At 56.7% G+C, this 12,752-nt stretch overlaps 1 protein-coding gene across 4 annotated transcripts in view; it reads right to left on the minus strand.

Annotated features, from left to right (window-relative positions):
• Positions 1-4,373: 4,373 nt before the first annotated feature.
• Positions 4,374-12,752, minus strand: part of SFSWAP (splicing factor SWAP) — a 66,625-nt gene continuing 58,246 nt past the window's right edge. For 3 of the 4 annotated variants that reach the window (XM_074356223.1, XM_074356222.1, XM_074356225.1), the window contains exons 16-18: positions 6,277-6,432; positions 5,093-5,165; positions 4,374-4,731 (exon numbers count right to left, since the gene is read on the minus strand). In XM_074356223.1, the coding sequence (XP_074212324.1) occupies positions 4,666-4,731; positions 5,093-5,165; positions 6,277-6,432 (295 nt within the window). In that variant the 3' untranslated portion in view covers positions 4,374-4,665. Of the gene's footprint in view, positions 4,732-5,092; positions 5,225-6,276; positions 6,433-12,752 lie in introns of those variants that run through there. The other variant, XM_074356224.1, reaches the window with a different exon arrangement.

Raw genomic sequence — 12,752 nt, forward strand, 5'->3', positions numbered from 1 at the left:
TTGGATGCTGTGAATCGTGTGTCCATCCCTGAACCAACCGTGTGGCCAGGGGATGGACATTAGCTGAACTGCCTGCGCTGATGGTGGGAAGGGTTTTCTGAAGGAAGCTGGAGATGCTGACGTCAGAGTAAAGGCATGTGGATGGCAGGCAGGGCTGGATCAAGGGGCTCAGAAGAGATGCTGGAGCTGTCAACCCCATCGTGTAACAGAGTTCTTCCTGCATTTGAGGACTTGGAGGGGGAGTGCTGGCTGAGGGGCTGTAGGAGGCATTAACATGGAAGGTGGTGAAGAGACAGTGTCTTAGGGTCACAAACATAAGAAGGGCCTCCAGACGGACCTGGTTCTCCCCAGATAGGTCCAGATGGTGGCTGGTGAACGGTGCGGGAACCATGGTTGGCTAGACATCCGGGGACACGTCACTTCATGGTGGGGGCTATGTGATACCATGAAGCTGTTTTCTCTTCAAGCCTGCCACTGAGTTCTGGCATTTGAACGTGGCCAGAATCCAAGCACTGAGGAAAAGCCACTTTTCACCCATCAGATGGGCAATGTTTAGAAAGTCGTATATCATCATGCGCTGAGGAGGGAAGTGGGGGCTTTGGTGCTGCTGGAGGGACTGCCAGCTGGTACAGCCTTGCTGGAAGGCCATCAGGGAGCAGCTATTAAAATTTAAAAAGTACATTTTCTATGGCCCAGCATTCTTGGTGTCTGCCCCAGAAAAACACTCTCGTCTTTGCACAAGAAAGCTAATGCAGGATGTAATAGTAAAATCAAAAACTGTCTAACCGTATGATGGGGCTACCTGTGGTCAAGGACCAGGGTGACCCTGGGAGGCCCCCCTGCACCCTGTTTGCTGGCCTGTGTTTCTTGGAGTGGGGCCATGGCCCTCTGGAGAAATGGGCACCTTTTCTGAGACCCACAGGTGCTGTATAAGCCGGTGGCTGCCCTGGGCTGAACATACCCAGATATACTGCAAAGATGGACCACTATATTGAAGTGGGAAAGAACGGACTGGATCCAGGTGTAACAGCGTGGCTACTCAGACATATTGTTAAGTGAAAACGAATTCTGGGAAACAAAAAGCAGAAAGCAGAAAGCCCCCATAAAACAAATATGTTTTTCCATTTACCACGTGTACACAGAGACACACGGATGTCATCTCTGCTGAGCCCCTTGATCCAGCCTTGCCTGCCATCCACTCTCCCCTTCTTGGACTTCAGCGCCTCCTACAGAAAAACCCCCCTCTGTCTCTGTCAGTCCAGGGGGTTTAGTGATGTGGACCCCATCCCTTGTATTCATCTCTCGGTATTTGAAGAGGAGACATTCTAACTGTTGCAGTTGTCTGTGGGATGTGCTTTGAGACATTCAGGCTGAGTTTCATCTTCTGTCCAGAATGGGTCTCTGGCCCCTTGGCCCCGTGGTCAATTCAGGTGCCTCAGAGAAACCCAGACTAAAAGGGAAAACTAGGATACTGGCTTCAGGCATGGCTGGTTCCAGGGGCTCTGGACTCAGAGACTCCTTTTCTGGGCTCCACTTCCTCCCTTTGGCTGTGTTCTTCCATGAGGCTGACCTTGCCTGCTCCCAACTCCTGCCCAGAAGAGGAGGCCCATCACCAGGCTGAGTGGAGGTGAGTTCTGATCGGCCGGCCTGCGTCTTGGGCTGAGGGTCTGTCAGCCCCACCTCCACCCCCAAGGTGGGGAGGGGTGGCTCTCCAGAGGAAAATTGGGGTGCAGGTGCTGGAAGGGGGAGTTTTCGGGAGACGCCCTGCACCCCCTTCCAGGCTTGTCATCCAGTTCCTGTGTGCTGGGCGCTAGTCTAGTGGCATCCCTGTGTGGAGGTGTGTAGCTTCTCCCAGTTTAAAAATGAACCGAAGCTGAAAACCTACGTCTACACAAAAACTTGCATATTATTCATAATGGCCCCAAAGTGGAAACAGCCCAAATTGTCCATCGACTGATGAATGAACAGTTTTGTGTCCATACAGTGGAGTATCATTCAGCCCTAAAAAAAGGTGAAGTTCTGGTGCATGCTGTGGCATTGGGAGGGCCTGGAAAGTACTACGTAAGGGGAAAAATCAGGAACAAAAGGCCACATAGTGTATGATTCTGTTTATAGGAAACGTCCAGAACTGGCAAATCCAGAGAGACGGGAAGCAGGGTTGGTGGTTGCCAGGGGCTGGGGGAGAGGGAGGGGAGGGCTGATGGGTAAGGAGTCAGTGGTTTATTTTGGGGTGATGGGAATGTTCTGGAATTAGAGCGTGGTTGATGATTGCACAGTATGCTTTAAAAGGGTGTATTGTCTGGGCGGGAGGCACAGCCTTAAAGGAAGGGAGCAAGTGCAGGGATGCAGGTTTAGGGGTCTGCTCCAGGCACAGAGCCAGTGGAGCGCCGGCAGGTCTGCCCTGCCCGCTCGCGTCTGGCCGTGCGGCCGCTGCTCTCTGGCCCCACTGCGTAGTTCACAGCTACTCGCAGCGGTTGGCACATTGTGAAGCTGAGGAAAAGCCAAGTTACTGTGCGTCATCGAATCTAGGCTGGACTGTGATTTCGCAGAGTGCTGAGAAGGGGACAGGCCCCCACGCACACGGTGATGGGCTTGAATGATGTCCCCCCCAAATTCATGTCCAGCAGGAAGCTGAGAACGTGAGCTGATCTGGAAAGAAGCTGTTGCAGGTGGAAACATGGTTAAGGCGCTGGAGACGAGGCCGCCTTGGACTGTCCAGGTGGGGCTGAGTCCAATGACGAGTGTCCTCAGAGGGGTGGGAAGGGGGGAAGCACACAGAGGGGTGCAGGCAGAGATGGGAGCTGCGCAGCCACAAGCCAAGGACACCGTGGAGCGGCCGGGATGCTGGCAGCACCAGGAGCCGAGCAGCAGCAGCAGATCTGCCCTCAGCGCCTCCAGGAGGAACCAGCTGGACCACACCTGGGTCTCAGACTTCTTGCCGCTACAACTGAGAGGATAAACTCTAGCGCTTTCGGCCCCTGCTGGTGGTAGTTTGGGTGGCCGTGCAGGACACTGACACACCTGGCTGTCCTGTGCCCACCCTGCCTCCTACACGCTGATCCTAAACCGGAGAAGGGGTGGCACCACCTGCCCCACGCTGTTGGGGGCACAAGTCCTGCTCCGCACCCTGGCCTGCTAGAGCCCCTGACCTCCGGCTCTGTCTCCACCACTCCAGGCACACTCCTGCCTCAGGACCTTTGCACCTGCTCCCTGCGGTCCCCACAGCCCCACAGCTCCCTGCCACACCTCTTTACTCCTTGTAGGTCTTGGCCCCACATCACCTCCTTAGAGATGTCGGCTTGCTGCGCCCTCTGCCCTCGCCTCCACTCCCACTTTTGTCTTTTCCTCCATGCAGTTGTGACCACCTGCCTTCAGGTGTGTTCGCATCTGTATATTTGTAAATAGTATGTTTCTGTGAAGACGCAAGGCCGGTGCCGTCTCCCCAGCAGCACCAGACGGTCTCAGAAAGAACCCTCCCCCTTTGAGGGGAGGCTGATTCCTCCCGCCCTCCAGGCGGCCCCTGGACTGACCACCGCGGGGGCTGTGGATGCCCGGTGACTCCTGGTCCCTGTGGCCCCTCAGCGCCCCGCTCAGCCGCCCAGCCCCTCAGTGCGGGGGTCCCCAGCACCTGGTCCCGGGCCATTCCCTCTGGTCTCTGACTCCTTTGGCCACCTGCCTCCTCCCTGGACGTTCCCAAGGCTCAGCCAGGCAGGCAGATCCTGTGTCTGCAACCCCAGCATCGCCTCCCCACCCCTGCCCCCCCCGCTCCCCGACTCCACAGCGGGGGTAAGCGTGAACCTCGAGGCCCAGCCTGGAAACCAGGCGTCATTATAATTTCTGTAGAACAGCTTAATGTGTCTCCAACCCTGAAGTGCTCATCCTGAACAAGTCTGTTACCGATAACGGGGGAAGGAAATGCATCTTGACGTCCTGATTTTATTGAAGTCAACAAACACCTCCCTTGCTAGTGTGAGGGGCCCTGGTTCCAGCTCTGTCTGCTGCGGAGGAAACGGTCTTCTGTCAGTTCACAGGACGCTCTGGAAGATGAGCTCCGGAGCGTGGCGGGGGGCCCTGCGGTCGGACGGCGCCCACCAGGTGTCCTGCCGACGATGCCACGTGTACCTGGGGCCTGTCCCCACGGGACTCTGGGGCCCGGGGTCTGAGCAAGCCCGGCGAGCAGGTTCGACGGCTCAGGTGACAAGCTGACGTGCACGTTCAGACGGCAGGGAGCACCGCGCTCGGACTGCAGCCAGGGGTACAGCTGCGCCCACAGCCACGTCGCTACGACGTCCACGCGGCAAGCATTGGGGCCAAGGACAGGGGACAAGCAGTAAAACTCACAGGCCAAACAAGGAAGAAACGGCCACAGCTACTGGCTAGAAAAGGTGTTTTCCTCCCATTTTATTTGATAATACATTTTCACAGAAACATGATATTATTTACAAATATACAGGTAAGAGACTGCTGGTCAAAAATCTTAAGCTGAAAATGTCATCAAAAGTTAATTTACAGAACCCGCCAGCTGTCCAGGGGCCCTGGGGGGGCGCGCACGGGCCTGCGACGGGCCTGCGGGAGCGGGCACCGCGGCTCTGCCGGCTCTGGGCTCCCCGACGCGGGAGCCCCGGGCTCTGTGCCACGGCTGCCCACTGCCACGGCCCGGGCGTCTCAGGAGGCACTGGTCTGCATGTTTTTGGAAGCCGCGAGCATCGCTCTTACTTTGGCCATGAGGTCCTGCGCGGGGAGAGACGGGGGATGTCTGTGGGCTCCGTCAGGACTCGGGAAGGACGGTCCACACGGTGAAGCCGTTTATGAAAGTGTTAATGGGTAAGGACCCCGAGGAGGCTTGGGGAGACGTGCTGGTGGCTGTGAACACATCCAGGGGCAGGGCGCTGTCCCCCCCACCGCTGGGTCCTGAGGCTGGCTCACAGGCCACACAGCTGCCCCGGGAAGGGAGGGTCAGGGACAATGGCGACACCACCCGCCTCCGGGCGACCAGCCCAGGACCCCGTCAGTCCCCCTGAAACTAGGAGACAGACCGTGAGAACCAGCCCCTCACACAGACACGGGGGGACGAGAGACCACCCCGCCTCACCTGAGTGATTTTGCTCTGTACGGAGGAGACGATTGCCGAGGAGATCTGACCGTCTTTTTCCTGAGAAACTCCCCTAATGCGAGTAGAGAGAGGTCAGAGGCCTAAAAAGCCACTTGACTTTGTTTCCAGTATCTTAAAAAATCAACATTATATACATGTATTTTACCTTTATATTTTACGTAACATACATTCGAAATATTTTATAAAATGCAACCTAACTCAAAAGTATTTTCATATGAACATTACATAAGAAACAAACTGACAAAAATATGGAGGAAAGGACAGAAGCAGCAGGCGCCAGGGGCCGCCGCCCGGACCCCCGGTGGGAGGTGACACAACCGTGGGCTGGGCCTGCGCTCACTCACGTCCTGCCTTTAAAGAAGCTACAGCTTAGATTCTGATCCGCTGCAAGTTCTGGTTTTGGGGGTGCCTGGGATCCACACTTACGGAAGCGACAGGTCTACGAGCAGGGATGGGAGAACGGGTCCCTGAGGACGCCGACCCCGCCCCGGCTCTGGGTGGGGCCCTGGCTTCGTGAACAGGGCTGTCTGGCGAACGCCTCCCGACAACCAAGGGTGGCCGGTCAGGGGGAGCCACTCGCGCCGGCCGGGGGACGCCCGTGTCTCCGCGGCTGACCAGGGTGACCCTGTGACAGTCAGCACGGGATCCGACATCCCTGCAGCCTGCACGTCAGAAGGGACGGCTTGGCCCCCGCCCGCTCTGGCTGAGTGAGCGATGGGTGGACAGGTGGTTCTGTGTCCCCATGACCTGGACCCCGGGGCTTGCGCCCGGCTCTGACCACACTGGGCTCTGTGGCCCAGTGAGGACGCCGCAGCCATCATCAGGGTGATGAGAAATGCTGGCTGGGGGAATGGCTGCTGACTCCGCCGCATGGTTTCCCAGCTGCCTGGACAACAGGAAGCCCGCTCACGGGAGGGGCCTGCCCCACACCCGCTCCCAGGCTCTCTCTGCCCCGGGCAGGGGGCAGGGGGCAGGGGCACGGGAGGCCGCTTCTGTAAGGGTGCTGCCGGGGCTGGGCCCTGGTTCTGGGGTCCTCAGTGCCCACCTTCTGCTCACTCAGAGCCTGGGGGACACTGGAGGAGGATGTGGGGGACTGCAGCCCGCTCCTCCCCGCACCCCACGAGAAGTGCCCTGTGGCCCAGCCATTGGGGCTGGGGTGTTACCTGGAGCGCTCCTGGCTGGAACCCCGACTCTCCACGGGAGAGATGCTGGCTGAGTGCCGGCGCGTGGCCTGCTTGCTGGGGGAGGCTGGCTGAGACCCGGCCTTGGACTTGGTCCGGGACCGCGAGCGTCTCTTCTTCTTCTTCTCGTGGGGGCTTCTGGAAGGAACGCAGATTTAGACAAAGGCACACGCTGGCTCTGAACGAGTTCTGGGGGCTTCCCAAGGACGGCTGGACAATTTCACCTTTCTCTACACGTTAACTCCTTTTAAAAACCATACATGATTTATTTAACTAGAAACTGATGGATGCAGCAAAATAAAAGCTGTGCAGGAGTGAAACGCAGACCACCTTCCCCGCCTGCCAGTCCTGAAGCTGGTGCCTGTGGGGCTTAAAACACAGCCAGCACTTTATCTGCGTTTACGATCCAGTAACCAAGCGCTGTTCGTGCTGCTTGCTCTTTTACGCTGAGCAAACCGGGATTTCCAGTGAGAAATGGGGAGTTGTTAAAAGCCCCGAACGCACGGAGCCCAGCGTGTCTGCCCTCCTGGTGCGCAGGGGACAGGCTGATGGCAGAGCGCTGGGCACGCTGCCCCGGGCCGCCAGGTTAGGGCCCTTCTCCCTCCACAGCCCTGCCTCGCTCACGGCCTCCCCTCTCCAAGGCCTGCCGGTCTCACAGCAGAAACGCCCCCAGGTCCTCCTCCCCCTGGGGACCCACGGCCTGCGCTCACCGAGCCCATTCTGCTCTCCTGCCCAGACAGTGGCCCCTGAGCTTCCTGCAGGTCTGACTCCATCCCACAGCCTGCCCTGGGACCCCCTTCCCACCCACTAAACACAGCGAGAAAGAGAAGAGGATACGTGTGGGCGGTGAGAGCGCCGAGCCCAGCCCCCCGCCCTATTCCTCCTGGGACAGGCCCTGGTCACCCGCCCTCTAGGAGCCCCGCGCAGAACAGCTGGGCGGCTCTTTGCAGGGAAATGTCATCACTGACAGTTTCTGTTGTCTCCCCTCCCTTCCCCCTCCAGGGAAATCCCCAGCCGTGAGCTGCTGGGTGAGGGGACAGGAACGGGACCTTGGAAGGCCCGCTTCATGTCCCCCACCTGCCCGCGCCCTCGCGGGCAGCGCTCTCACCAGTGCTCCAGTGCCAGCAGCATTAATACAGAAGCCCTGGGGTCACTGCCTGCTCGGCTCAGACCCCTCTTGGCTCCACAGGACTGGGGTGGCTCACAGCCCCTCCTGACCCGGAGGCACCCAGGGCCTGTCCACACGCCTCCTCACCCCCTGGACCAGTTCACCTGTCACCCTGCCCTGCCGCGCACCAGGGCATGTCCTTGGTGCCCCCGCCCCTCAGTCTGCGGAGTGCGGGTCCAGCTCCAGGGCCTCTGACGACGAAGGATGGAAGGGCGCAGGCTGGTCCCACCCCCGGCGGGGCGTGGCCTCCCGGATCTGCATCAAGGACCAGAAGGCCCCGCCCCAGGAAGCGCGTCCCTGGACAGCCAGGACCGGGCAGGCCAGGCAGGAGAGGCTGTGCCTGGGCTGGGTGCGGGGGAGACTCACAGAGCAGGCCTACTTCCTAAACTGCGGAGATCAGGTGACTTCTAGTGTCTGTAAACTCATGGCTGGGATTTCACAGGAAGCAGCATTCACAAAAATAAACTATTTAGCAGCATGTGAAGTCCGTCCGAATGATCTAAGCCCCCAGTCTGGCCAAGCTGCCGTGGCTGACGTCATAAAAGGCAGGCGAGCCCTCCCGAACGGGGAACCAGGTTCACGAGCACGACAGCCTGACCTCATGTGACAAAACTTTCTAAGCATTTGCTTAAGGAATTAAGTGATCCTTTTTTTTGTTTTTTAAAACCGAGGTGCGCTGTACATCCAGCAAAACACAAAGGTCTCACGTGCTGTCCGCTGGGCTCTGGCGAGGTCGCAGACGCAGTGAGATGCAGACCCGTCATGTTCGGGAGTGCCCCAGGAGGGCCCCCGCTGCTGCTTTCAGTCGCCTGCTCCCCCTTCCGCACCGCGACGGGGCCCGCTGCTGTGACGTCTCTCACGTAGCTGAAGCCTGTGGGTAAACGGGAGCTTCTGCCCAGTGGTGTCCCTGTGGCTCCCCGGGAGGGGCTCGGTCTCTGCGCTGTGGGGAGGACCACACTCTGGATCTGCCGTCCTGTGTTCAGCCTCTCTCCTGTCCACAGACACTGGGGTTGTTCCCAGTTTTTGGCGACTGCAATCAAGTTGCTTTTGTGGTCAAGTGCTGATGGTGTGTGAACAGCTCAGACGGGCGCAGCCGGGCCACGGGGCAGCGTGTGTCTAACTTCACCAGACTGAGCGGCTCCCCGCGTGGCGCCGTCCCCGCCCCCGCCGCATCGCAGCCGCTCACACGCCTGTCCACGCTTAGAAACGTCCAGTCTTGCTTCCAGCCCTTCTTCCCGCGTGAAGCAGCACCCCACTGGCGTTTAACCTGCATTTCCCCGAGACTCTGACGGTGCTGAGCACCCGGTCCTGTGCTGGCCGCGCTGCCGACCTGCATACTCTTCTACGCAATGTCTTCCTTGCAAGTCATCTGCCCCTTGTCTAACTGGGTTGTCTGCCTGGAACTGATGCAGGCCTGTGTCAGAGATTTCTCCCAGTCTGGGGCCTGCACTTCCTTAACTGGGCCTTTTAAATGCAGTTTTAAATGTCAACAAAGTCAAATTTATTATGTTTTTCTCTTAAGGCGGGGCTTTCTATGCCCTTGGGAATCTCTGCCCCCTCCAAGGTCATGAACGTCTCTCCTCGTTTCCTTCAGAGACTGGACGGCTCCAGCCTCGACATTCAGGCCCGTGATCCGTCGTGAGTCCCGCCCGGCGTCCGGGGTACACGGCACTGTTTCCCTTCCGTTTTGACGCCCAGTTGTTCAGTCCAGTTCTGCCGAGAAGACTTCCCTTCCTCACTCATCGTCTGGACTCCGCGCCTGTTTCAGGTGTACCGGGCACGCGGCTCACTCCAGCGTCCTCAGGCGTCTGCAGTTGGCAGGACAAGTCCTCCAATGGAGTCCCCGAGGCTGTTCTGACTGCAGTCAGTTTGCCGGTTTCTGTGGAAAGGCCCAGGGAGCGCCGACCGGGACCGCACGGGCTCTGCAGGTCAGTCGGCGGAGAAGGGCCACGTAAGCAATGCTCAGCCTTCTGTCCCGAGAAGCCAAGAATGTGGGCTTTCTCTCCATTTACTGAAGTTTCTTGAACACACTCTCGAACGGCTTCGTGGCTCAGCGCAGGGAGAGCCTGCATCTCTTTCCTCACATTCACCCGTAAGTAGCTTGTTTCGTCGAGACCGTCATGAACGGCATCGTCTTCAACTTCACTGCTCAATTGTTCTGGGCCAGTATATAGAAATAAACTTTACCGAAGTCTTAGGATGTTCCGTAGTTGTGCAGAAAGGCCACTTCCTTTTTCCCTGTGCGACCGTTTGCCTCTATTTCCTTTCCTCCCATTGCATCGCGGAGCAGATGCCCTGGCCTTGTTTCCGGCTGGCGGGGGAGCCCTCGGTCTTCCACCAGCAAGGGCGGCGTTAGCCGTGGGGCGTTCAGAGACGCCCTGTCTCTGAGGGAGGACGTTTCCCTTGCGGGGGGTGAACCGTGTCAAGTACCTTTTCTGTTTCTGCTGAGATGTCACACGCTTTCTTCCTTTACTCTGTGGATACCGGGAGTTGCAACGGTTGGTTTTGATGGTAAAGAACCTTCATTCCTGAGGCAGACCCCACTTGGTCCGGACGTATCACCCTTGTAGGAAGCTGCTGGACTGAAACCAGCTAATATTTTGCTACAGACTTTTGCATTTATGCTCTTGAGGGCGTTAGTCTGTGAACACACACGTGTGTGAGCACACGCATCCACGTCCCCCCAGCGCAGACACGCCGCACTGCACACACGCTCACACCCCCTTGCCCACGGCAAACACACACCACGCACACACACGCACCTGCACACGGCTCCAGGCTGCTCTCGGGAGGTCAGCTGAGAAGGGTTCCCTCTCCCGTCTCCTTTGAAGTGTCTATAAAGTTGGATCCCCCTTTCCTTGAATGTTTGTTGGACTTTACTGATAAAAGCCATCTGGGTCTAGAGTTCTGCGGAACGGTTTTAGCAGACGTGAGCTATGCACACTCCCTATTTCTGCTGCTGTCAGCTTGGTGGTTTGTTTCTTTCAAGCCATTTCCACCGTCCCCTAAGTGGTCAAACTCCCTGGAATGAGGTTTGCTCCCTTACCGTCCTTTCCACGTCTGTAGGGTCTTTCACTCCTGATCGGTCTAGGATTTACCACTTTTTGATCATTTTCAAAGAACCACCATTCGGTCTGACTACTTCCCTCTTTGGTCTGTTTTCTGTTCTGCTGATTTCTGATCTTTTCTTATTTCCTTGCTTCTACTTGCTTTGGGCTTACCATGTGCCTCCTTTTCTAGCTTCTTAAGATGGAAGAATAGAGCACAGGTTTCAGACCTTTCTGTTTTCTATAAACATCTGAAGCCACTGACTTCCTTCTGAGCACAGCTGCACCCATAGATCTGAGTATGTCACACTTTCATTTCAGAGTATTTTCTACTTCCTCTTGTGAGTTCTTCTTTGACCTATGAGCAATTTAAAATGTGTTAACTTCCAAGTATTTGGGCATTTTCCAGACATCTTTGTAGACCTTTGTCCCTAAAGCCACGTGGTAAGGGAGCCGCCCCGCACCCTCTGAAGCTCTCGGGGCGCCCTGGGCCCACTCGGGACATGGGCCTGACCTGACCCAGCCTGGAGGCCGGCCCGTCCCAGGCGCCCTCCGCAGGGACGCGCACACTGCGCCGCAGGCGGCGGTCTTAGTGGGTCAACAGTGCTGGTCTGCTGTCTCCCTTCGGTCCTGTCAGCTTTTGTCTCAAGTATTGTAAAGCGCTTTCACTCGACGAGCACGTGTAAAACATTACGCCCGTGAGGAGCTGACCCTGTGTCATTAGGAAATGGCCGTCCTCACCTCTGCACCACTTCTTCACGTCTACGTGGTTTCCTGTTGATACAGCCACGCCACCTTTCTTACTAGCGCTGTATGGTGTATCTTTTCCTATCTTTTATATTTTAACCTATGTGTGTATTTAAAGTGTCCTTGCAAGCAGCTTAGTGTTAGGTTTTTGCCTTATAAGGCAATCCAAAATCTCTGCCTTTTAACTAGAGTTTTAGTCTGCTTGCACTTAGTGTGCTACTTGTATGGATGGTGAACCGACCTTCAAGTCTTCTACTTGTCCATCTGTTCCTTTTCCCTCTCCCCACTTTCCTGCTTTCTTTTGCATTAATAAAGCACTTCAAGGTTCTCCTTAACATACCCTATTGGATTTCTGGCTATTTTTTAAGTGGTTGCTCTAGGGAATTACGATATGCATCCTTTAATTGTCAAAGTCTGTGAATTAACACCCCTTCACGTATAACGTAAGAGCCGTGTAGCAGCAGCACGTTCCCGTTCACTCACTCGGGCGCTGACTGACGTGCTCAGCGCCGTGCTGAGCACTGGGAATTCAAGGCAAGCCCCCCACAGCCAATCACTTGTTACTTGCTGTCGTAAAGTAACTGGGACACCGTGTTGGAGTGCACTGTGATACGATTTGGCTAAACACTCGCATGAATTTTACTTTTAAAAACATTCACCATGCCCAGAACTAGATTTCTCAACACTCACTAAAAGGAGCCAGGATTCCTAGGAGACACGGCTGAGCCCAGGTGTGGGGCCAAATGCGAGACAGTGTCACCGCCAAACAGCACGTGGTGGTGCAAATGGACTGTCACACAGCAAATCAAAGCCCAAGTCCACAGTGACACTGAAACGAAGAGGGGTGGTCTTCAGAGAAGGAGTGAGGAGAGAGCTGCCGGCAACATGACGTTCACCCTGCCCCAGGGCCCCCCGCAGGGTACCTGTTAGTTCACAGGGGGAAGGTACGATCACACGGCAGACGCAGCCTTAACCAAGCGCTCGAACTCAGCACCGCTGGCCATGGGGAAAAGGGAAACCGTGTGTCCCCTGGTGTGATGCAACGGGAGGTCACAGGACATCAGTGTCCGGACAAAAGTGTTAGCATGAAAGTAGCCAAGAGGACACAGTGCGACACGTGCAATGTGGGACCTTCAAGGACATAGCCAGCCCAGACTTGTCAGAGTCTTGAAACACACACACACACACACACACACACACACACACACACACACACACACACACACACACACAAGGAAGGAGCAGTAAAGGAGTGGGGACCGAGGGAGGGAGAGGGAGCCAGCGAGAAAAGTGCACGTGGCAAAATGTTAACACTGTGGGTGGAGCCAGAGGCACGTGCTGGTTCACGCACTATTTTAAACACCAAGTAACATCTTCTAGTAAGGAAAGAGACCTGCGGGAAAAACAAGGCAGTGAAGGAAGCACTCAGCGATCAGTTTGTAGGAATACTCCCTCGGGCCTGGCAGGAGGCGCCTCCCCCAGTCGGGGTCACGTGA

This window comes from Camelus bactrianus, chromosome 32 (genome assembly GCF_048773025.1).
Source record: "Camelus bactrianus isolate YW-2024 breed Bactrian camel chromosome 32, ASM4877302v1, whole genome shotgun sequence".
Classification (NCBI taxonomy): domain Eukaryota; kingdom Metazoa; phylum Chordata; class Mammalia; order Artiodactyla; family Camelidae; genus Camelus; species Camelus bactrianus.